General features: G+C 47.5%; 1 protein-coding gene across 5 annotated transcripts in view; it reads left to right on the forward strand.

Annotated features, from left to right (window-relative positions):
• Window positions 1-26,097, forward strand: part of CNOT10 (CCR4-NOT transcription complex subunit 10) — a 292,315-nt gene that overhangs the window by 112,321 nt on the left and 153,897 nt on the right. For all 5 annotated transcript variants that reach the window (XM_063922301.1, XM_063922302.1, XM_063922300.1 and 2 more), the window contains one exon: window positions 7,829-7,909. In XM_063922301.1, coding sequence (XP_063778371.1) covers window positions 7,829-7,909 — 81 coding nt within the window. The remainder of the gene's footprint in view (window positions 1-7,828; window positions 7,910-26,097) is intronic.

Below are 26,097 nucleotides of genomic sequence, written 5' to 3' on the forward strand. Positions count from 1 at the left end.
TGTATATAATCTATATTTTTGTGTATATTTATCTGTTTCAGCCACTTACTGACCATATGGCAGCTATTTTGAACACATCAGGCCACCATGTTTTCGAATATACCAGAGGTTCCCAAACGTGGTCCTCAAGGCACCCCAACGGTCCTGGTTTTAAGTGCATCCATGCTTGGCCACAGGTGACTTAATTTGCACCTTAGTCGATTTGATTTAACCATCTGTGCTGAGCCATGGATATACCTAAAACCAGGACTGTTGGGGTGCCTTGAGGACCGCATTTGGGAACCTCTGGAATATACATTATTTCACCTTTTCCTAATGTTTAGATTTCCCATTTTTAACAGTTACTTGGAATTATAAGGTTTCTTCCCCTTTGGGGTTTCATACAATTGTTATATGTACTCTAAATGCAAATTAGAATGCTGTAATTTTGTACATCTTGTATTATATCCAACGCTTTTTAAATGATTGTTTTCTGTCGATATGCTATGAAACAGTTCCACATCGCAGACTGCTAAATAAACTTGAAAGTTTGGGATTGGATATTAGGATTATTGAATGGATAAGATCTTGGTTGAAGGATAGAAAACAGAGAGTTGTGGTAAATGGAGTGCATTCACAGGAGGGAAATGTTACCAGTGGAGTACCCCAGGGATCTGTACTTGGACCAGTGCTTTTTAATATCTTTATTGGTGACATTGCAAATGGCATTAAAGGGAAAGTATGCCTTTTTGCAGATGACACAAAGGTATGCAACAGGGTCGACACACCAGGTGGGGTAAAACAAATGATTGAGGATCTAGGTAGACTAGAGGAATGGTCAAGAGTCTGGCAATTACAGTTTAATGCCAAAAAATGCAAAATCATGCACTTGGGTCTCAAAAATCCTAAAGCTAAATACAGTATTAATGGCACTATACTGGAAACTACTGAGGAGGAAAGGGATCTAGGAGTCACTATTTCAGATGACTTAAAAGCAGGTAAGCAATGTAACAAGGCAATGAGGAAGGCTAGTCAGATGCTTGGCTGCATTGGGAGAGGAATCAGCAGCAGAAAGAAAGAAGTAATAATGCCACTGTATAGGTAATTGGTACGGCCTCATCTAGAATACTGTATTCAGTTCTGGAGGCCATATCTTCTAAAGGATATTAATACATTAGAAACTGTACAAAGGAGGGCAACTAAAATGGTGCATGGCCTACATCACAAAACATACCCAGAAAGACTAAGAAATCTCAATATGTATAGTTTGGAGCAGAGAAGGGAAAGGGGAGACATGATAGAAACTTTCAAATATATGAAGGGTTTTAACAAAGTCCAGGAGGGAAACATTCTCCAAATGAAGAGAAGCAATAGGACACGAGGACATGCACTGAGACTGGAGGGGGGGAGGTTCAGGGGAAATTTGCGGAAAAATTATTTCACAGAAAGGGTAGTGGACAAGTGGAATAGCCTCCCATCAGAGGTGGTAGAGGCTAAGACAGTAGAGCAATTTAAACATGCATGGGATAGACATAAGGATATCCTTACAAAGAAATAAGGATCAAATAAGGTTAGTGATAAAAAATAATATAAAAAAATAAAATAAAATAAGGGGCAGACTAGATGGGCCAAGTGGTTCTTATCTGCCGACAAATTCTATGTTTCTATGTTTCTATGTAATAATAGAATTGTTTGTTTCTCTGACGTCCTAGTGGATGCTGGGACTCCGTAAGGACCATGGGGAATAGCGGCTCCGCAGGAGACAGGGCACAAGAATAAAAGCTTTAGGATCAGGTGGTGTGCACTGGCTCCTCCCCCTATGACCCTCCTCCAAGCCTCAGTTAGATTTTTGTGCCCGAACGAGAAGGGTGCAGGCTAGGTGGCTCTCCTGAGCTGCTTAGAATAAAAGTGTATTTTAGGTTTTTTATTTTCAGTGAGTCCTGCTGGCAACAGGATCACTGCATCGTGGGACTAAGGGGAGAAGAAACGGACTCACCTGCGTGCAGAGTGGATTGGGTTTCTTAGGCTACTGGACATTAGCTCCAGAGGGACGATCACAGGTTCAGCCTGGATGGGTCCCGGAGCCGCGCCGCCGGCCCCCTTACAGAGCCAGAAGAGCGAAGAGGTCCGGTGAAATTGGCGGCAGAAGACGATCCTGTCTTCAGACTAAGGTAGCGCACAGCACCGCAGCTGTGCGCCATTGCTCTCAGCGCACTTCACACTCCGGTCACTGAGGGTGCAGGGCGCTGGGGGGGAGCGCCCTGAGACGCAATATAACAGATAATACCTTAGGTTGGCAAAAGAATACATCACATATAGCTCTTGGGCTATATGGATGTATTTTAACCCCTGCCATTTTTACAGAAAAGAGCGGGAGATAAGGACGTCGTGAAGGGGCGGAGCCTATCTCCTCAGCACACAAGCGCCATTTCCCCTCACAGCTCCGCTGGAAGGACGGCTCTCTGACTCTCCCCTGCAGACTTGCTACAGAATCAGGGTAAAAAAGAGAAGGGGGGGCACTATTGGCAGCTAAAAATTATATAAACAGCAGCTATAAGGGAATAACACTTATATAAGGTTATTCCTGTATATACAGGTTGAGTATCCCTTATCCAAAATGCTTGGGACCAGTAGTATTTTGGATATCGGATTATACCGTATTTTGGAATAATTGCATACCATAATGGGATATCATGGTGATGGGACCCAAGTCTAAGCACAGAATGCATTTATGGTTCATATACACCTTATACACACAGCCTGAAGGTCATTTTAGCCAATATTTTTAACAACTTTGTGCATTAAACAAAGTGTGTGTACATTCACACAATTCATTTATGTTTCATATACACCTTATACACACAGCCTGAAGGTCATTTAATACAATATTTTTAATTATTTTGTGTATTAAACAAGTTTTGAGACATTGAGCCATCAGAAAACAAAGGTTTCACTATCTCAGTCTCACTCAAAAAATTCCGTATTTCGGAATATTCCGTATTTCGGAATATTTGGATATGGGATACTCAACCTGTATATATAGCGCTTGGTGTGTGCTGGCAGACTCTCCCTCTGTCTCTCCAAAGGGCTTGTGGGGTCCTGTCCTCTATCAGAGCATTCCCGGTGTGTGTGCTGTGTGTCGGTATGTGTGTGTCGACATGTATGAGGAGGAAAATGATGTGGAGGCGGAGCAATTGCCTGGGTTAGTGATGTCACCCCCTAGGGAGTCGACACCTGACTGGATGATCGTATTTAAAGAATTAAGTGATAATGTCAGCACTTTGCAAATAACGGTTGATGACATGAGACAGCCGGCAAATCAATTAGTGCCTGTCCAGGCGTCTCAGACACCGTCAGGGGCCCTAAAACGCCCGTTACCTCAGTGGGTCGACACAGACCCAGACACAGATACTGAGTCTAGTGTCGACGGTGAGGAGACAAACGTAATGTCCAGTAGGGCCACACGTTACATGATCACGGCAATGAAGGAGGCATTGAACATTTCTGACACTACAAGTACCACAAAGAAGGGTATTATGTGGGGTGTGAAAAAACTACCAATAGTTTTCCCTGAGTCAGATGAGTTAAATGAGGTGTGTGATAAAGCGTGGGTTTCCCCCGACAAAAAACTGCTAATTTCTAAAAAATTATTGGCACTATATCCTTTCCCGTCAGAGGTTAGGACGCGTTGGGAAACACCCCCTAGGGTAGATAAGGCGCTCACACGTTTATCTAAACAAGTAGCGTTACCGTCTCCTGATACGGCCACCCTCAAAGAACCAGCAGATAGAAGGCTGGAAAATATTCTTAAAAGTATATACACACATACTGGTGTTATACTGCGACCAGCAATCGCTTCAGCCTGGATGTGCAGTGCTGGAGTCGCGTGGTCGGATTCCCTGACTGAAAATATTGATACCCTGGATAGGGACAATATACTGTTAACTATAGAGCATTTGAAGGATGCATTACTATATATGCGTGATGCACAGAGGGATATTTGCACCCTGGCATCAAGAGTAAGTGCTATGTCCATTTCTGCCAGAAGAGCGTTATGGACGCGACAGTGGTCAGGCGATGCGGATTCCAAACGACATATGGAAGTATTGCCGTATAAAGGGGAGGAGTTATTTGGGGCTGGTCTATCGGACCTGGTGGCCACGGCAACGGCTGGAAAATCCACCTTTTTACCCCAGGTCACTTCACATCAGCAGAAAAAGACACCGTCTTTTCAAACTCAGTCCTTTCGTTCCCATAAGTACAAGCGAGCTAAAGGCCATTCCTTCCTGCCCTGGGTCAGAGGAAGGGGAAAAAGACTGCACCATGCAGCCGCTTCCCAGGAGCAGAAGCCCTCCCCTGCTTCTGCCAAGTCTTCAGCATGACGCTGGGGCTTTACAAGCAGACTCAGACATGGTGGGGGCCCGTCTCAAGAATTTCAACGCGCAGTGGGCTCACTCGCAAGTGGACCCCTGGATTCTACAGGTAGTATCGCAGGGGTACAAACTGGAATTCGAGGCGTTTCCCCCTCGCCGGTTCCTGAAGTCTGCTCTACCAAAGTCTCCCTCCGACAGGGAGGCAGTTTTGGAAAACCATTCACAAGCTGTATTCCCAGCAGGTGATAATCAAGGTACCCCTCCTACAACAGGAAAAGGGGTATTATTCCACGCTGTTTGTGGTACCGAAGCCGGACGGCTCGGTGAGACCAATTTTAAATCTGAAATCCTTGAACACTTACATAAAGAGGTTCAAATTCAAGATGGAATCACTCAGAGCGGTGATAGCAAACCTGGAAGAAAGGGACTATATGGTGTCTCTGGACATCAAGGATGCTTATCTCCACGTCCCAATCTACCCGTCTCACCAAGGGTACCTCAGGTTTGTAGTACAAGACTGTCATTATCAGTTTCAGACGCTGCCGTTTGGGTTGTCCACGGCACCTCGGGTCTTTACCAAGGTAATGGCCGAAATGATGATTCTTCTTCGAAGAAAAGGCATCTTAATTATCCCTTACTTGGACGATCTCCTGATAAGGGCAAGGTCCAGGGAACAGTTAGAAGTCGGAGTAGCACTATCTCAGGTAGTGTTACGTCAGCACGGGTGGCTCCTAAATATTCCAAAATCGCAGCTGATTCCAACGACACGTCTACTGTTCCTAGGAATGATTCTGGACACAGTCCAGAAAAAGGTGTTTCTCCCGGAGGAGAAGGCCAGGGAGTTATCCGAGCTGGTCAGGAACCTCCTAAAACCAGGCCAGGTGTCAGTGCATCAGTGCACGAGGGTCCTGGGAAAAATGGTGGCTTCTTACGAAGCGATTCCATTCGGAAGATTCCATGCAAGAACTTTTCAGTGGGATCTACTGGACAAATGGTCCGGATCGCATCTTCAGATGCATCAGCGGATAACCCTGTCGCCAAGGACAAGGGTGTCTCTTCTGTGGTGGCTGCAGAGTGCTCATCTACTAGAGGGCCGCAGATTTGGCATTCAGGATTGGATCCTGGTGACCACGGATGCAAGCCTGAGAGGCTGGGGAGCAGTCACACAGGGAAGAAATTTCCAGGGCTTGTGGTCAAGCATGGAAGCATCTCTTCATATAAACATTCTGGAACTAAGGGCCATTTACAATGCCCTAAGTCAAGCGAAACCCCTGCTTCAGGGTCAGGCGGTATTGATCCAATCGGACAACATCACGTCAGTCGCCCACGTAAACAGACAGGGCGGCACGAGAAGCAGGAGGGCAATGGCAGAAGCTGCAAGGATTCTTCGCTGGGCGGAAAATCATGTGATAGCACTGTCAGCAGTGTTCATTCCGGGAGTGGACAACTGGGAAGCAGACTTCCTCAGCAGACACGACCTCCACCCGGGAGAGTGGGGACTTCACCCAGAAGTCTTCCACCTGATAGTAAACCGTTGGGAAGAACCAAAGGTGGACATGATGGCGTCCCGTCTAAACAAAAAACTAGACAGATATTGCGCCAGGTCAAGGGACCCACAGGCAATAGCGGTGGACGCCCTGGTAACGCCGTGGGTGTACCAGTCAGTGTATGTGTTCCCTCCTCTGCCTCTCATACCAAAGGTACTGAGAATCATAAGTAGGAGAGGAGTAAGAACTATACTCGTGGTTCCGGATTGGCCAAGAAGGACTTGGTACCCGGAACTTCAAGAGATGCTCACGGACAAACCGTGGCCTCTACCTCTGAGAAAGGACCTGCTCCAGCAGGGGCCTTGTCTGTTCCAAGACTTACCGCGGCTGCGTTTGACGGCATGGCGGTTGAACGCCGGATCCTGAGGGAAAAAGGCATTCCAGATGAAGTCATCCCTACCCTGGTCAAGGCCAGGAAGGACGTAACCGCAAAACATTATCACCGCATTTGGCGAAAATATGTTGCGTGGTGTGAGGCCAAGAAGGCCCCTACAGAGGAATTGCAACTGGGTCGTTTCCTCCATTTCCTGCAAACAGGACTATCTATGGGCCTAAAATTAGGGTCCATTAAGGTTCAAATTTCGGCCCTGTCGATTTTCTTCCAGAAAGAACTGGCTTCAATGCCTGAAGTTCAGACATTTGTAAAAGGGGTACTGCATATACAGCCTCCTTTTGTGCCTCCAGTGGCACCTTGGGATCTCAATGTTGTGTTGAGTTTTCTAAAGTCACATTGGTTTGAACCACTCACCACTGTGGACTTCAAATATCTCACATGGAAGGTGACGATGCTGTTAGCCCTGGCTTCAGCCAGGCGTGTGTCAGAATTGGCGGCTTTATCATATAAAAGTCCTTACTTAATTTTTCATTCTGACAGGGCAGAATTGAGGACTCGTCCTCAATTTCTACCTAAGGTGGTTTCTGCATTTCACATGAACCAACCTATTGTGGTACCTGCGGCTACTAGGGACTTGGAGGACTCCAAGTTGCTTGACGATGTCAGGGCCCTGAAAATATATGTTTCCAGGACGGCTGGAGTCAGAAAATTTGACTCGCTGTTTATCCTGTATGCACCCAACAAGCTGGGTGCTCCTGCTTCTAAGCAGACGATTGCTCGTTGGATTTGTAGTACAATTCAGCTTGCACATTCTGTGGCAGGCCTGCCACAGCCAAAATCGGTAAAAGCCCATTCCACAAGGAAAGTGGGCTCATCTTGGGCGGCTGCCCGAGGGGTCTCGGCTTTACAACTTTGCCGAGCAGCTACTTGGTCAGGGGCAAACACGTTTGCAAAATTCTACAAATTTGATACCCTGGCTGAGGAGGACCTGGAGTTCTCTCATTCGGTGCTGCAGAGTCATCCGCACTCTCCCGCCCGTTTGGGAGCTTTGGTATAATCCCCATGGTCCTTACGGAGTCCCAGCATCCACTAGGACGTCAGAGAAAATAAGATTTTACTTACCGATAAATCTATTTCTCGTAGTCCGTAGTGGATGCTGGGCGCCCATCCCAAGTGCGGATTGTCTGCAATACTTGTATATAGTTATTGTTACAAAAATTCGGGTTATTATTGTTGTGAGCCATCTTTTCAGAGGCTCCTTTTCGTTTTATCATACTGTTAACTGGGTTCAGATCACAAGTTGTACGGTGTGATTGGTGTGGCTGGTATGAGTCTTACCCGGGATTCAATATCCTTCCTTATTATGTACGCTCGTCCGGGCACAGTATCCTAACTGAGGCTTGGAGGAGGGTCATAGGGGGAGGAGCCAGTGCACACCACCTGATCCTAAAGCTTTTATTCTTGTGCCCTGTCTCCTGCGGAGCCGCTATTCCCCATGGTCCTTACGGAGTCCCAGCATCCACTACGGACTACGAGAAATAGATTTATCGGTAAGTAAAATCTTATTTTTTGTAATTCTGATGTTACCATTCCAGCAGTAAAAACCATGAAGGTGAGAAGTTCCTTCCTGCTCCACCGTCGTCACCCCTGAAAAGACAAGAGCTTGAAAATTTAAGGTATTATTTTAGTATAGTCCATTTCATTGTATGATTTGTACTCATGGAAGGAATTGCATGTAAATCTGGAAATGCCTTTTTGGAAAGCAAGTGTTGTCTACACAAGTGATACAGTATTATACCTACCTGCCTACATGACTTAAATAAGGTAATTTTCTCTAGCATTCCTAAGGGATATTGAGGGAATCCAGTACGATGGGGGTATAGACTGGGTCCAAAGGAGCCGGTGCTCTTTAAATTTCTTCACTGGGTGTGCAGGCTCCTCCCCTCTATGCCACCTCCCACAGGCAGGTTAGAAAAAAGTGCCCTCGGGAGAGGATGCACATCTCTGCAGCTCCAGAGAGTTTTATTTAATTCCTTTTTAAACTTTGTTATTTTCGGTATGCTGTTTAGGCAACAGCATACCTGCACCGTGGGAGTTAGGGGGGATGGGGCGTCACCGGCCTTTGCGAGGTGCAGAGCCGCCGAGAGGTTGTTTGTGCAGTGGGGCACTGCGCTTTGGCTGTTTCAATCGCAGCACGCAGCACACCCCTAGTGATGGCCGGAATGTGACGACTGTGGTGAGTAAAAACGGGGGGCCCCACTAGGGGGTCCCCTGGTTCACAGTGCGGCTGAATGCGGGCGCGGCATACATGACCCTCCTGGGGGGTACCCGCTAGAACCCCCCATGTAAACTGGCTTCATATGAATTAAACTAGCACTTGTGTGATGTTTTTAAGCATTATAGGAGACATTGCCAGTATAATCACTGTAGCTCCGGCGCCATTGTGGGATAGGGGGGGGGGGGGGGGGGGGAGCTACCTCCGAGCGGGACTAGAGGCATTTTGGCGCCTTTCTCTGCTTAATGCAGCTGCAGCAAGCACTCGCAACTCTTCCTGACTCACAAAACACGCTGGAAAACTGGTACAGGGTGTAGCAAAGGGGGAGAGCCACTATTGTACACAAGCTGTCTCCTATACAGGACAGAATTCATTAGTGTTCACTGTGATCTAGTTAGCTGACAGCCTCACTGGGGCTGTACAGCTAGGGGTGTTCTGGTGTCCCTCTCTCTCTCTCTCTGTGTCTACGCTCGCATACTGTACAGTAAGAGCAGGCTTGATAAATATTACTGTCTGTGTGTATGTATATGTCATTGTAATTACTGTAAACATGGGTAAACACAAACTGTGCAATGTATGCCACACCAGATTCTCTCCCTTATCTAATGATTCTGTTTCATGAGAACAGTTTAGCCAATCTTCTCAAATCAGTGAAGGGGCTGGGGGAGAGGGTCCAGAGCCCTCCTGGTAAGGGGCTCTTAAAACCATGATATCTTATATGTTATCAAAACTCACTGCTAATGTTCTGAATACTCAGCTACAGCAGGCTGTTGCAGACTTAGCTGCTAGGGCAGATGTTACACAGCCCCCCCCCCCCCCCCTCTCTCATGCAGGTCCACAAAAGCTTGTTCTCCCTGCCCTACTCTCTGATTCAGATGAGGATGTACAGGAGGATGGGGAGGACTTGAAATCCCCACCAACGGGATTCGATTCTGCTCAGGGTATTGAACCCCTCATTCTGGCTATACGGGACGTGCTAAAGTTCTCTTTAGAGGACGCTGTGTCACAGCAGTCATTTTTCTTTACACAAAACAAGCCTGATGTCACTTTCCCTGATTCTGCTGAGTTAGATGACCTGTTCAAGTTAGTCTGGAAAAATCCAGACAAAAAATTCCAAGTGTCAAAAAGGTTTTTGCGCACTTTCCCATTTGCTCCTGAAGGTAGGAAATTCTGGGAAGAACCCCCGGGGGGGTTGACATATCAGTCTCTCGACTGCCCAAAAAGGCGGAGCTGCCTGCCCCGGGCTCTTTTAACATAAAGGATCCCAGGGACAGAAAAATAGAGACTACACTCAAATCTATTTACATGGCAGCAGGTGTATCGCAAAGGCGGGTCATAGCAGGTTGCTGGATGACCCATGCCATTCCTACGTGGGCTACTCAAATTCAGAAGAGCCTCTCTGGGGCTATGCCTCTGGTCACTATGGTGACTCTCCTCAAGCACATTCAGGACACTACACGCGTCCTGTGTGACACACTCAAGGAGATGGGAAATATTAATGCTAGGACTTCTGCCATGGCAGTGTCGGCGCGTAGAGCTTTGTGGTTGCGTCAGTGGATAGCGGACGCAGAATCAAAGCATATTGTGGAATCCCTCCCCTTGTCTGGGAATGGCTATTTAGGGTTGAGTTGGATATGTGGATTTCCAAAGTCACTGCTGGGAAATCCACGTTTCTCCCCTCTGGGGCCCCGCCGGCGAGACGCTCCTACCATCTGTTCAGTCCTTTCGGTCTCACAGATTTCGATCTAAGACCAGAGGTGTCTCCAATTTGGCTAGAGGCACCAGAGGTAAGACAAAACGACCTGCAAATACCAGTTCTCAGGAACAGTCCACCAGTTCTGCTTCCACTAAGACCTCAGCATGACTGTGCCCACTCACCCTGAGGGGATCTCGAGTTGGAAGCTCATCTGCGTCCCTTCAGCTGCATCTGGGAGGCTTCCTGCCAGGGTACCTGGGTCAGGGATCTCGCTTCTCAGGGGTACAATCGGGAGTTCGACGGTGCTCCTCCCCAACGATTTTTCAAAACAAGCTTACCAGCTTTGGAGGATACGCAGGTTACGTTGCAACAGGCCATCCTAAAGTTGGTCCAGTCCCACGTCATTGTTCCAGTACCTATTCCACAATGAGGCAAGGGTTATTGCTCAAACCAGTTTGGGGTTCCGAAACCGGACAGTTCAGTAAGGCCCATTTTGAATCTAAAGTCCTTGAACCCTTACCTGAAGGTTTTCATGTTCGAAATGGAATCCTTGCGAGCAGTGATTGCGGTCCTGGAAGAACAGGAATTCATGGTTTCCCTGGATATCATTGATGCCTACCTTCATATTCCGATTTGCCCACCCCACCAATTGTACCTGAGGTTTGCCTTGCTGGACGATCACTACCAGTTCCAGGCCCTACCCTTCGGCCTGTCCACAGCTCCGAGGGTATTCACAAAGTTGATGGCGGAGAAGATGTTCCAACTCCAGGTCCAGGAGGTCAATGTTGTCCCTTACCTGGACGATCTTCTGATAAAAGCAAGATTCAGGGAGCTTTTATTGCTCCATATCGACCGCACTATCCAACTTCTGTCACACCATGGGTAGATTCCCAATTTACCGAAGTCCCTCCTGGAGCCAACTCAGAGGCTCCTGTTCCTGGGGTGTTACTGGATACTATGGCCCAGAAGGTGTTGCTATCAGAGAACAAGGCGAGAACAGTTCAGGAGATGGTCCGCATGGTGCTCCGACCTACTCAAGTGTCCATCCTACTTTGCATAAGATTGTTGGGAAAGATGGTCGCCTCATACGAGGAGATCCAATATTGGAGGTTCCATGCCAGTACATTTCAACTGGATCTCCTGAGAAAGTGGTCCGGATCACATCTACAGATGCAAAGGTTAATTCGGCTGTCCCCTCAGGCCAGGATTTCCCTCCTGCGGTGGCTTCAGTCCTCCAATCTCCTGGAAGGCCGTGGTTTCGGGATTTAGGATTGGACCCACCTCGCGATGGATGCGAGTCTGAGGATGGGGAGTTGTCACCCAAGGGGCGCAGTTCCAGGGTAGGTGGTCAGCCCACGAAAGCCTCCTTCTGATCAACATTCTGGAACTTCGGGCAATCTATAATGCTCTGCTTCAGGCCTCTCCTCTGCTCACAGATCACGAGATCCAGGTACAGTCGGACAACGCCACGGCAGTGGCGTATATCATTCTACAAGGAGGGACAAAAAGCAGAGCCTGCATGCGAGAGGTGTCAAAGATACTCCTCTGGGCGGAAAGAAATGCAAGAGCAATGTCATCAATTTTCATTCGGGGTGTGGACAACTGGGAAGCGGACGATCTCCACCTGGGGGAGTGGGGCCTCCACCATCAGGTGTTCCAGCAAATCATCCACCGGTGTGGCTGCCCACAAATAGACATGATGGCTTTTCAACTCAACAAGAAGCTTCACTGGTATTGCTCACGAACCAGGGACCCTCAGGCTAGGGCAGTAGATGCACTGATGTCGCCTTGGCCTTACCGGCTGGTCTACCTGTTTCCTCCGATTCAGTTGCTCCCAAGGGTGCTGAAGCGAATCAGGAATCAAGGTGTCCAGGCAATTCTGATTGCCTTGGATTGGCATCGGAAGGCGTGGTACGCAGATCTTCTGGACATGTCCGTCGAAGACCCTTGGCCTCTACCACTAAGAAGAGATCTTCTTCAGCAAGGACTGTTCGTCTACCCAAACTTACGGCGACTTCGTTTGACAGCATGGAGGTTGAGCGGAACATCCTAGCTCACAAGGGCCTTTCCAAAAGGGTTATTGCTACAATGGTTCAGGCCAGGAAACCTGTGACGTCAAAACACTATCATCATGTCTGGAGGAGGTATGTCTCTTGGTGCGAGGAATGCGCGTATCCGCCTGCAGAGTTCCACTTGGGATGTTTCTTACGTTTCCTGCAGGCTGGTGTGGATAAGGGTTTATGTCTGGGTTCCAGATTTCTGCTCTCCATTTTCTTCCAGAAGAAATTGGCACTGTTTCCAGAATTTCAGACCTTCTTGCAAGGGGTACTCCACATCCATACTTTTTACGGCGCCCTGGGATACCTCCTCCATTTCTTCCCGCTTGCTTAGGTCGATGGCTGCACAAATGCATTTCAACTGCCAGGTCAGGAACCTGGAAGTAATTTCATGGTTGGGAAAGCCGGATATCTAAAGAGCTGCCTTGGCAGGATGACATGATACATGCCAGCAGTAATAAAGTCCGGTAAATTGCTGATGATTGCAATATAACTGCCATCAGTGAAACATCTCCCCATATAATACAATATTTAAGTACTAAATTAAATATTTCAAATATACTTTATACAAATTCATGGGCACTTGGGATGGGAGTGGATCATCAAATCGACAGTGTCTAGGTCGACAGGGTTTCTAGGTCGACAGGTCAAAATGTCGACATGAGTTTCATATTTTTTTTGGCGTAGTTTTCTCCGTACAGTGACCGGGAAGCCCAATTAGTGCACCGTGTCCGCTCGCTTGGCGAGCGGGGTGCCTCGCTTCTCTCGGCACAGATTACTGTTCCAATCGTAGTCCACGTGGATCGTTAAGTATGAAAAAGTTCAAAAAAAAGAAGAAAAAATAAGAATTTACTTACCGATAATTCTATTTCTCGGAGTCCGTAGTGGATGCTGGGGTTCCTGAAAGGACCATGGGGAATAGCGGCTCCGCAGGAGACAGGGCACAAAAAAGTAAAGCTTTTACCAGATCAGGTGGTGTGCACTGGCTCCTCCCCCTATGACCCTCCTCCAGACTCCAGTTAGGTACTGTGCCCGGACGAGCGTACACAATAAGGGAGGCAATTTGAATCCCGGGTAAGACTCATACCAGCCACACCAATCACACCGTACAACTTGTGATCTAAACCCAGTTAACAGTATGATAACAGAAAGAGCCTCTTAAAGATGGCTCCTTAACAATATAACCCGAATTTGTTAACAATAACTATGTACAGTATTGCAGATAATCCGCACTTGGGATGGGCGCCCAGCATCCACTACGGACTCCGAGAAATAGAATTATCGGTAAGTAAATTCTTATTTTCTCTATCGTCCTAAGTGGATGCTGGGGTTCCTGAAAGGACCATGGGGATTATACCAAAGCTCCCAAACGGGCGGGAGAGTGCGGATGACTCTGCAGCACCGAATGAGAGAATTCCAAGTCCTCTTTTGCCAGGGTATCAAATTTGTAGAATTTTACAAACGTGTTTTCCCCCGACCACGTAGCTGCTCGGCAGAATTGTAATGCCGAGACCCCTCGGGCAGCCGCCCAAGATGAGCCCACCTTCCTTGTGGAATGGGCCTTAACAGATTTAGGCTGTGGCAGGCCTGCCACAGAATGAGCAAGTTGAATTGTGTTACAAATCCAACGAGCAATCGTCTGCTTAGAAGCAGGGGCACCCAACTTGTTGGGTGCATATAGTATCAACAGCGGGTCAGATTTTCTGACTTCAGCCGTCCTTGAAATGTATATTTTTAAGGCTCTGACAACGTCCAACAACTTGGAGTCCTCCAAGTCGCCAGTGGCCGCAGGCACCACAATAGGTTGGTTCAGGTGAAACGCTGATACCACCTTAGGGAGAAAATGCGGACGAGTCCTCAGTTCTGCCCTATCCGAATGGAAGATTAGATAAGGGCTTTTATAAGATAAAGCCGCCAATTCAGATACTTTCCTGGCGGAAGCCAGGGCCAGTAACATAGTCACTTTCCATGTGAGATATTTAAAATCCACCTTATTCAATGGTTCAAACCAATGGGATTTGAGGAAATCTAAAACTACATTTAGATCCCACGGTGCCACCGGAGGCACCACAGGAGGCTGTATATGCAGTACTCCTTTAACAAAAGTCTGTACCTCAGGAACTGAGGCCAATTCTTTTTTGGAAGAATATTGACAGGGCCGAAATTTGAACCTTAATAGATCTCAATTTGAGACCCATAGACAATCCTGATTGTAGGAAATGTAGGAAACGACCCAGTTGAAATTCCTCCGTCGGAACACTCCGATCCTCGCACCACGCGACATATTTTCGCCAAATGCGGTGATAATGTTTCGCGGTGACTTCCTTCCTTGCCTTAATCAAGGTAGGAATGACTTCTTCTGGAATGCCTTTCCCTTTTAGGATCTGGCGTTCAACCGCCATGCCGTCAAACGCAGCCGCGGTAAGTCTTGAAAGAGACAGGGACCCTGTTGTAGCAGGTCCCTTCTCAGAAGTAGAGGGCACGGGTCGTCCGTGACCAACTCTTGAAGTTCCGGGTACCAAGTCCTTCTTGGCCAATCCGGAGCCACTAGTATTGTTCTTACTCCTCTTCACCGTATAATCTTCAATACCGTTGGTATGAGAGGCAGAGGAGGAAACACATATACTGATTTGTACACCCAAGGTGTTACCAGTGCGTCCACAGCTATTGCCTGTGGATCTCTTGACCTGGCGCAATACTTGTCCAGTTTCTTGTTGAGGCGAGACGCCATCATGTCTACCATTGGTCTTTCCCAACAGTTTATTAGCATGTGGAAGACTTCTGGATGAAGACCCCCCTCTCCCGGGTGAATATCGTGTCTGCTGAGGAAGTCTGCTTCCCAGTTGTCCACGCCCGGGAAGAACACTGCTGACAGTGCTATTACGTGATTCTCCGCCCAGCGAAGAATCTTGGCAGCTTCTGCCATTGCACTCCTGCTTCTTGTGCCGCCCTGTCTGTTTACATGGGCTACCGCCGTGATGTTGTCCGACTGAATCAACACCGGTTTTCCTTGCAGGAGTGGTTCCGCCTGGCTTAGAGCATTTTAGATTGCTCTTAGTACCAGAATGTTTATGTGAAGAGACTTTTCCAGGTTCGTCCATACCCCCTGGAAGTTTCTTCCTTGTGTGACTGCTCCCCAACCTCTCAGGCTGGCGTCCGTGGTCACCAGGATCAAATCCTGTATGCCGAATCTGCGGCCCTCCAATAGATGAGCCTTTTGCAACCACCACAGAAGATATACCCTTGTCCTTGGCGACAGGGTTATTCGCAGGTGCATCTGAGGATGCGACCCTGACCATTTGTCCAACAGATCCCTTTGGAAAATTCTTGCATGGAATCTGCCGAATGGAATTGCTTCGTAAAAAGCCACCATTTTTCCCAGGACTCTTGTGCATTGATATACAGACACCTTTCCTGGTTTTAGGAGGTTCCTGACAGGTCGGATAACTCCTTGGCTTTTTCCTCGGGAAGAAAAACCTTTTTCTGAACCGTGTCCAGAATCATCCCTAGGAACAGCAGACGTATCGTCGGAAAACAGCTGCGATTCTTGGAATATTTAGAATCCAGTCGTGCCGTCGAAGAACTACTTTAGATAGTGCTCTTCCGACCTCCAACTGTTCTCTGGAACTTGCCCTTTTTAGGTCGTGCAAGTAAGGGATAATTTAGATGCCTTTTTTCTTTGAAGAAACATCTTTTCGGCCATTACCTTGGTAAAAAGGCCCGGGGTGCCGTGGATAATTCAAACGGCATCGTCTGAAACTGATATTGACAGTTCTGTACCACGAACCAGAGGTACCCTTGATGAGAAGGACAAAATTTGGACATGGAGGTAATCCTTGATGTCCAGGGACACCATATAGTCCCCTTTTTTCCGGTTCGCTATCACTGCTCTGAGTGACTTTATCTCGATTTGAACCTTTTATGTAAGTGTTCAAAACATTTTAGATTTAGACTATGTGTCACCAAGCCGTCTGGCTTCAGTACCACAATATAGTGTGGAAAAATAATACCCTTTTCCTTGTCGTAGGAGGGGTACTTTGATTATCACCTGCTGGATATACAGCTTGTGAATTGTTTCCAATGCTGCCTCCCTGTCGGAGGGAGCCGTTGGTAAAGCAGACTTCAGGAACCTGCGAGGAGAAGATGTCTCGACTCTCCAATCTTTACCCCTGGGATAATACTCGTACGATCTAGGGGTCAACTTGCGAGTGATCCCACTGCGCCCTGAGACTCTTGAGACTACCCCCCCACCTTGAGTCCGCTTGCACGGCCCCAGCGTCATGCTGAGGACTTGGCAGACGCGGTGGAGGGCTTCTTTTCCTGGGAAAGGGCTGCCTGCTGCAGTCTACTTCCCTTACCTCTGTCTGGGCAGATATGACTGGCCTTTTGCCTGCATGCCCTCATGGGAAAGGAAAGATTGAGGCTGAAAAGACGGTGTCTTTTTTAGCTGAGATGTAACTTGGGGTAAAAAAGGTTGGATTTCCCAGCTGTTGCTGTGGTCCCCAGGTCCGATGGACCGACCCCCAAATAACTCCTTCCCTTTATACAGCAATACTTCCATCTGCCGTATGGGATCTGTATCACCTGACCACTGTCGTGTCCCTGACATCTTCTGGGAGATATGGACAACGCACTTATCTTGATGCCAGAGAGCAAATATCCCTCTGTGCATCTCACATACATATATATAGAATGCATCCTATTAAATGCTCTACATGAATAAAATATTTTCAGTCAGGGAATCCGACCAAGCCAACCCAGCACTGCATCTCCAGGCTGATGGCGATCGCTGGTCGCAGTATAACCACCGTATGTGTGTATATACTTTTTAGGATATTTTTCCAGCTTCCTATCAGCTGGCTCCTTGAGGGCGGCCGTATCTGGAGACGGTAACGCCACTTGATAAGCGTGTGAGCGCCTTATCACCCTAAGGGGTGTTTCCCAACGTACCCTAATTTCTGGCGGGAAAGGGTATAACGCCAATATTTGCTATCGGGGTAACCCTACGCATCATCACACACTTCATTTTATTTTATCTGATTCAGGAAAAACTACAGGTAGTTTTTTCACTCCCACATAATACCCTTTCTTGTGGTACTTGTAGTATCAGAAACACGTAACACCTCCTTCATTGCCCTTAACGTGTGGCCCTAATGAGAAATACGTTTGTTTATTCACCGTCGACACTGTATTCAGTGTCCGTGTCTGTGTCTGTGTCGACCGACTGAGGTAAATGGGCGTTTTTAAAACCCCTGACGGTGTTTCTGAGACGCCTGGACCGGTCCTAATAGATTGTCGGCCGTCTCATGTCGTCAACCGACCTTGCAGCGTGTTGACATTCTCACGTAATTCTCTAAATAAGCCATCCATTCCGGTGTCGACTCCCTAGAGAGTGACATCACCATTACAGGCAATTTCTCCGCCTCCTCACCAACATCGTCCTCATACATGTCGACACACACGTACCGACACACAGCACACACACCGGGAATGCTCTGACAGAGGACAGGACCCACTAGTCCTTTGGGGAGACAGAGGGAGAGTCTGCCAGCACACACCAAAAACGCTATAATTATATAGGGACAACCTTATATAAGTGTTTCTCCCTTATAGCATCTTTTATATATATACAATATCGCCAAAATCAGTGCCCCCCCTCTCTGTTTTAACCCTGTTTCTGTAGTGCAGTGCAGGGGAGAGCCTGGGAGCCTTCTCTCCAGCTTTTCTGTGAGAGAAAATGGCGCTGTGTGCTGAGGAGATAGGCCCCGCCCCTTTTTCGGCGGGCTCGTCTCCCGCTATTTTTGAAGTTAGGCAGGGGTTAAATATCTCCATATAGCCTCTGTGGGCTATATGTGAGGTATTTTTTGCCTCTAATAAGGTTTTTATTTGCCTCTCAGAGCGCCCCCCCCAGCGCTCTGCACCCTCAGTGACTGTTGTGTGAAGTGTGCTGAGAGGAAAATGGCGCACAGCTGCAGTGCTGTGCGCTACCTTTAGAAGACTGCAGGAGTCTTCAGCCGCCGATTCTGGACCTCTTCTGTCTTCAGCATCTGCAAGGGGGCCGGCGGCGCGGCTCCGGTGACCATCCAGGCTGTACCTGTGATCGTCCCTCTGGAGCTTGATGTCCAGTAGCCAAGAAGCCAATCCATCCTGCACGCAGGTGAGTTGACTCCTTCTCCCCTCAGTCCCTCGCTGCAGTGATCCTGTTGCCAGCAGGAATCACTGTAACATAAAAAACCTAGCTAAACTTTCTCTAAGCAGCTCTTTAGGAGAGCCACCTAGATTGCACCCTTCTCGGCCGGGCACAAAAATCTAACTGGAGTCTGGAGGAGGGTCATAGGGGGAGGAGCCAGTGCACACCACCTGATCTGGTAAAAGCTTTACTTTTTTGTGCCCTGTCTCCTGCGGAGCCGCTATTCCCCATGGTCCTTTCAGGAACCCCAGCATCCACTTAGGACGATAGAGAAATGTGAAAAACTCATGTCGACCGTTTGACCTGTCGACCTAGAAACCCTGTCAACCTTCAGACCCTGTCGACCTAGTGACTGTCGACCTATAGTGGTCGACCTAAACATTGTCGACGTAGACAGTGTCGATCTTCAGACCGGATCCTTTTGGGATAAATGTGTGCACTTTAGGGAAGTGCATTTTCCTCATAAGATGGTCCTAAAACAAACGTTGAGAAACATTGCTGTATTAGAAGCATACAATAGATGATCTGACATTGCTATGCATCAGTTTGTGATGTTTATAACATTCCTAATATTTCCTACTTTTATGCCAGCCCTGTACAGCTTGAAGCTCTGGGGGCCCTAGTGTAGGAGCAATGAAATATTCCCACATGGACTGTCCCTGCCTCAGTGGCTGCTAGAGCTTTTCCATTCCTCTTGGGCAACGGTTCAATAAGTCTCTGCATCACCTGGCTGCACTTTGAGATTCCATACGTTTTAAAGTGTGAGAACAAGCAAGTCTTGTTTGAATAGGTCATGACCAAGTGATCTGATCGTGGCAGCCATGGGGCGATGAAGGGGGGAATACAAGTCTATTTTGTTTGCAAGTGGAAGTTCAGTGTAATCCCTTTCTTGCCTGGGAGGCCTGTAGCGCACTGCAGATTTAAGCAGTATGCTATAGGCTCCTGTTGGGGAAATTGCTCTTTCAAGGATATTAATTCCCTTCCACAGTTTTGAGAATATCAGCTCACTCCTTTTGTCTGGGAGTCCAATGAACTTGAAAAGTGTTATACAACTGAAACATATTCAGACTTTTTATTTTCTTAAGGGTTATTGTAAATGGTATTTTGTCACACCATGTTTGTATACATACATAGCGTGCACCTTATACTGTGCTGTAAGTTAGGGGTAAGCTGTTAACCTTTTAGGAACCAAATACAATAGTTATTGCTCACATTGCTATAACTGCTGTTGCTACTTATCAATTGGTTATTTTTCGGTTCTGCACAAAGGGAGAAAGTTAGAGAAGTGCTGCTGCAGTGTCTGCCTGCTGCTTGTACTGTTTAATCATAAGATGCAAACACATTACTCATTTTTTTACATTATGGTTATTGATCTGTCAGGATTCCCCCCCCACTACTTTCTGTTTAAATGTAAGCCTACATATATACTCATATATATTTATATACATCCACTTTTAGAGGAGATTGGTCGTTTACCAAGTGGCATTTATGAGTTAAGCTGGGTATGCACTGGCCGATAAATTGGCTGTTCAGTTGAATGGCTGATATATCATGGGTGCATCAACGAGTGTGTACCAGCGATATGTTTGTGAACGACACCGTTCATAGACATATAGGGCTGGATTCAAATGTTAACGGGCACCTTATCTTCTGTCTAAAGTGACGGGAGATGGGGGGCGATATTCAAGTCTCCTGTTTTCGCCCCTATCGCGCCCAGTACAGTCTGGTTTACTCGCGCAAAGTACCTAAACCCGACTAATGAGCACGATTGTACATAGGTCTCTTTACATGCATTTCAGCTCGCTACCTCTGGGGCTGAAATTTATTATGTCGCGCCCGGCGGCAGTAAAATTAGCATGCCGGCGGGCGCGATAGCGGACCAGAGGGGGGAGCACACATTTGAATCCGGCCCATAGAGTCCGTTGTGCACAGTCTATGACTGATATAGCTGCAGATTTCATGATGGCTTTTTCCTATTTCTCATACGTCCTAGAGGATGCTGGGGACCTTTCAAGAACCATGGGGTATAGACGGGATCCGCAGGAGACATGGGCACTTTAAGACTTTCAAAGGGGTGTGAACTGGCTCCTCCCTCTATGCCCCTCCTCCAGACTCCAGTTTAGAATCTGTGCCCAGGCAGACTGGGTGCACTCTGAGGAGCTCTACTGAGTTTCTCTGAAAATACTTTGTTAGGTTTTTTATGTTCAGGGAGAACTGCTGGCAACAGTCTCCCTGCATTGTGGGACTTAAAGGAGAGAAGTCAGACCTACTTCTGTGAGTTTAAAGGCTATGCTTCTTTGGCTACAGGACACCATTAGCTCCCTCTGTGTCTCTCTGACAGGCTTTACTGTGGGTCTGTCCCCTGTAGGCCCAGTGTGTCTGCGTGTGGTGGTTGCACGTGTGTCGGCATGTCTGAGACGGAGTGCTCTTCCCAGATGGAGACTATGTTAGGGACACAAATGGCTGTTGGAGTGACCCTGTCGGCACCGGATTGGGTGAATGTTTTGAGTGCCTTGAATGCTAATGTGGCTCTGATAAATAAAAGATTAGATAAATCTGAGTCTCAGAACCAGGTTTGGAAGAAATCCATAGAGGATGTGTTGTTTCAAGTCCAGACCCCCTCGGGGTCACAAAAACGTTTATTTGCCCAGCTGGCAGACACGGATACCGACACAGACACTGACTCTGGTGTCGACTATAGTGATGCCAGATTAGATCCAAAACTGGCAAAGAGCATTCAGTACATGATTGTGGCTATAAAAGATGAATTACATATCACTGAGGACCCTGCTGTTCCTGATTCTAGGGTCTGTATGTATAAAGGGAAGAAACCTGAGGTAACATTTCCTCCCTCTCATGAACTGAATACGCTTTGTGAAAAGGTTTGGGAAGATCCAGACAAAAAAATTCAGATTCCCAAAAGGATTGTAGTGGCGTATCCATTTCCCTCTGGGGATAGGGAAAAATGGGAGTCACCCCCCATTGTGGACAAGGCTCTATCACGGCTGTCCAAAAAGGTGGCTCTTCCGTCCCCTGACAGGGCAGCCCTAAAGGATCCTGCGGATCGTAGACAGGAAAATACTTTGAAATCCATTTATGTCACCACGGGTACGCTATTCAGACCAGCCATTGTATCTGTGTGGGTGAGTAGTGCTATCGAAAAATGGGCGGATAACTTGTAATCTGAAATGGATACCCTGGATAGGGATAGCGTTATATTGACACTAGGTCATATCAGGGACACTGCAGTCTACCCAAAGGAAGCTGCGAGGGATATTTGCCTCTTGGGATCAAGGGCCAATGCCATGGCAGTCTCAGCTAGGAGAGCATTGTGGATTCATCAATGGAATGCTAATGCTGACTCTAAGAAAGCTATGGAGTCTCTACCGTATAAAGGTGGTGTATTGTTTGGTGACGGCCTCGCTGATTTGGTATCTACGGCTACCGCTGGTAAGTCATAATTTTTACCTTATGTGCCTGCACCACAAAAGAAAGCACACCACTATCAGATGCAGTCCTTTCGGCCCAATAAATACAGAAAGGGCCGAGGGGCTTCCTTTCTTGCTACGAGAGGAAAGGGAAAAGGTAAACGATCACCGGCCGTGGCCAGTTCCCAGGAGCAGATGTCCTCCCCGGCTTCTGCCAAGTCCACCGCATGACGCTGGGGCTCCTCTGCGGGAGTCCGCACCGGTGGGGGCACGTCTCGGGCTCTTCAGTCAGTTCTGGGCTCGTTCGGCCCTGGACCCATGGGTCTTAGAAATAGTGTCCCAGGGGTACAAACTGGAGTTTCAAGACGTTCCTCCTCACCGATTTTTCATGTCGACCGTACCAGCTTCTCTTCCAGACAGGGAGGTGGTATGCGCCGCAATACAAAAATTGTGTCACAATCAAGTCCTTGTCGGGGGTTCCCCCGACACAACAGGGAGAAGGCTTTTATTCGAGCCCATTCGTGGTCCCGAAGCCGGACGGCTCAGTCAGACCACTCCTGAACCTCAAATCCCTCAATTTCTACCTTAAAAAAAAAAAAAAATTCAAATTCAAGATGGAATCTCTCCGGGCAGTGATCTCCAGTCTGGAGGAGGGGGATTTTATGGTGTTGGTAGACATAAAGGATGCCTACTTGCATGTTCCCATTTATCCCCCACATCAAGCTTACCTGAGGTTTGCAGTTCGGGATTCTCATTACCAATTTCAGACGTTGCCGTTTGGTCTGTCCATGGCTCCGAGGGTTTTCACCAAAGTAATGGCCGAAATGATGATTCTCCTACGCAAGCAAGGAGTCACAATTATCCCGTACTTGGACGATCTCCTGATAAAGGCGAGATCCAGGGAACAATTACTACAGAACATTACGCTGTCCCTGACAATTCTGCAGCAACATGGTTGGCTCCTAAACTTGCCAAAATCACAGTTTGTTCCGACGAGACGGCTGTCGTTTTTGGGAATGATTCTGGACACAGAATTACAGAGTTTTTCTTCCAGTGGAAAAGGCTCTGGAAATTCAGAACCTGGTCAAACAAATCCTGAAACCGCCAAGAGTATCAATCCATCAATGCACTCGGTTGCTGGGGAAGAGGGTGGCGGCCTACGAGGCCATTCAGTTTGGCAGATTCAATGCCAGAGTGTTTCAGTGAGACCTGTTGGACAAGTGGTCCGGGTCCCATCTGCACATGCACCGAAGGATAACTGTGTCTTCCAAGACCAGAATCTCACTCCTGTGGTGGATGCACAGCTCTCACCTCCTAGAGGGACGCAGGTTCGGAATCCAGGACTGGATCTTAGTGACCACAGAGGCGAGTCTCCGAGGCTGGGGAGCAGTCACACAGGGGGAAAATTTTCAGGGAAGATGGTCAAGCCAGGAAATGTGTCTACACATAAACATTATGGAGTTAAGGGCCATTCACAACGGCCTTCTACAAGCGGAATGTCTACTTCGCAATCAGTCCGTCTTGATTCAGTCGGACAACATAACAGCAGTAGCGTACATAAACCGCCAGGACGGAACAAAGAGCAGAGCGGCTATGGCAGAGGCCACAAAGATTCTCCGTTGGGCGGAAAGGCATACAAGCGCTCTGTCAGCGATCTTCAGTCCAGGAGTGGACAACTGGGAAGCAGACTTCCTCAGCAGACACGGTCTCCATCCAGGAGAGTGGGGTCTTCATCAAGAGGTCTTTGCAGAAGTGACAAGTCTTTGGGGAATTCCTCAAATAGACATGATGGCGTCTCGCCTCAACAAGAAACTTCAGAGATATTGTTCCAGGTCGAGAGACCCTCAAGCAATAGCAGTGGACGCCCTAATGACACCGTGGGTGTTTCAGTCGGTGTACGTGTTTCCTCCGCTTCTTCTCATTCCAAAAGTGATAAAGATCGTAAGCATAACAAAGGTTCAAGCGATCCTCATTGTTTCAGACTGGCCAAGGAGGGCTTGGTATCCAGATCTTCAGGACATACTCATAAGAGACCCCTGGCCTCTTCCTCTGAGGGAGGATCTGTTAAAGCAGGGGCCGTGCGTGTTCCAAGACTTACCGTGTCTTCATTTGATGGCTTGGAGGTTGAACGCCGGATCCTAGCCCGAAAGGGTATTCCCAAGGAAGTCATCACCACTCTTATTCAGGCCAGGAAAGGAGTAATGTTGAAACATTAACACCATATTTGGAGAAAATACGTGTCTTGGTGTGAATCCAAGAAGGCTCCTACGGAAGAATTTCAGTTTGGACGTTTTCTCCATTTTCTACAAGCCGGTGTGGATGCGAGCCTAAAGCTGGGCTCCATTAAAGTACAAATTTCAGCCTTATAGGTTTTCTTCCAAAAACAATTGGCCTCCCTTCCAGAAGTTCAGACTTTTGTGAAAGGCGTGTTGCACATCCAACCTCCCTTTGTGCCCCCTGTGGCACCGTGGGATCTTAACGTGGTATTGCAATTCCTTCAATCTCATTGGTTTGAACCTTTACAAACGGTGGAGTTGAAATTTCTCATTTGGAAAGTGGTCATGCTGTTGGCCTTGGCATCCGCCAGGCGGGGGTCTGAATTGGCGGCCTTGTCTCACAAGAGCCCTTATTTGATCTTCCATGAAGATAGAGCAGAGTTGAGGACTCGTCAGCAGTTTTTGCCGAAAGTGGTTTCGTCGTTCCACTTGAACCAACCTATTGTGGTACCAGTGGCTACTGACGCCTTGCCGGAATCAAAGTTTCTTGACGTAGTCAGAGCTTTGAAAATTTGTGGCCAGAACGGTTCAGTTTAGGAAAACGGAGGCTCTGTTTGTCCTGTATGCTCACAACAAAATTGGGGTTCCTGCTTCCAAGCAGACTATTGCGTGCTGGATCTGTCATATGATTCAGCAGGCTCATTCTACGGCTGGATTGCCGTTACCGAAATCGGTGAAAGCCCATTCTACCAGAAAGGTGGGCTCATCCTGGGCGGCTACCCGGGGAGTCTCGGCTTTACAAGTTTGCCGATCGGCTACTTGGTCGGGTTCAAACACCTTTGCGAAGTTCTACAAGTTTGATACCCTGGCTGATGAGGACCTCATGTTTGGTCAGTCGGTGCTGCAGAGTCATCCGCACTCTCCCGCCCATTCTAGAGCTTTGGTATAAACCCCATGGTTCTTGAAGTGTCCCCAGCATCCTCTAGGACGTATGAGAAAATAGGATTTTAATACCTACCGGTAAATCCTTTTCTCTTAGTCCATAGAGGATGCTGGGAGCCCGTCCCAGTGCATACTGTATCTGCAGTTATTAGTTATGGTTACACACATGTTGTGTTACGTTTATAGTCAGCCTGTTGCTGATGTTGTACATGCCGTTGACTTGCGTTATGTTGAATGCCATGTTGTACGGCGTGCTTGAGGTGTGAGCTGGTATGTATCTCACCTTAGTTTAACAATAAATCCTTTTCCTCGAAATGTCCGTCTCCCTGGGCACAGTTCCTATAACTGGAGTCTGGAGGAGGGGCATAGAGGGAGGAGCCAGTTCACACCCCTTTAAAAGTCTTAAAGTGCCCATGTCTCCTGCGGATCCCGTCTATACCCCATCATTCTTAAAGTGTCCCCAGCATCCTCTACGGACTAAGAGAAAAGGATTTACCGGTAGGTATTAAAATTCTATTTTTTCTGGTGTCTTGATTGACAACTCTACAGTCATCTAAGATGTCATACGAACACATTATTTACTGTAACAGAGTTAAGCTGCAGAGAGAAAGAAGTAGTTAATAGGAGTAGATAGAAAAACCAGAAACACGGGTACATATTTTCGACAGGTACATATGCTTTTGTCAAAATACTCAGTGGCCTCTTCATTATGTACACCTTTTTAGTGCTAAGTATGACCACTCTTTGCCCCCAGAATAGCATCAACTCAATGTGTGGATTCACAAGCTGCTGGAAGCATTCCTTGTAGATTCTGGTTCATATATGATCTCATCATGCAATTGTTGAAGATCTGTTGGCTGGACAGCAGTGTTGTGACTGTCTGTTCCACCACATCCAGTAGGTACTTTATTGGATTGAGAGCTTTTGACTTTGGAGAATATTGAAGTACACCTTACTACTTGTTACATTTATGGATGAAGGTTGAGGTGACGTGCATGTTGTCCTGCTGCAAAATAACCATTAGAATATAGGTAGGTTGTGCCCATTAAGGGACATTTGT

Source organism: Pseudophryne corroboree, chromosome 5 (assembly GCF_028390025.1).
Source record: "Pseudophryne corroboree isolate aPseCor3 chromosome 5, aPseCor3.hap2, whole genome shotgun sequence".
In the NCBI taxonomy this organism is placed as follows: Eukaryota; Metazoa; Chordata; class Amphibia; order Anura; family Myobatrachidae; genus Pseudophryne; species Pseudophryne corroboree.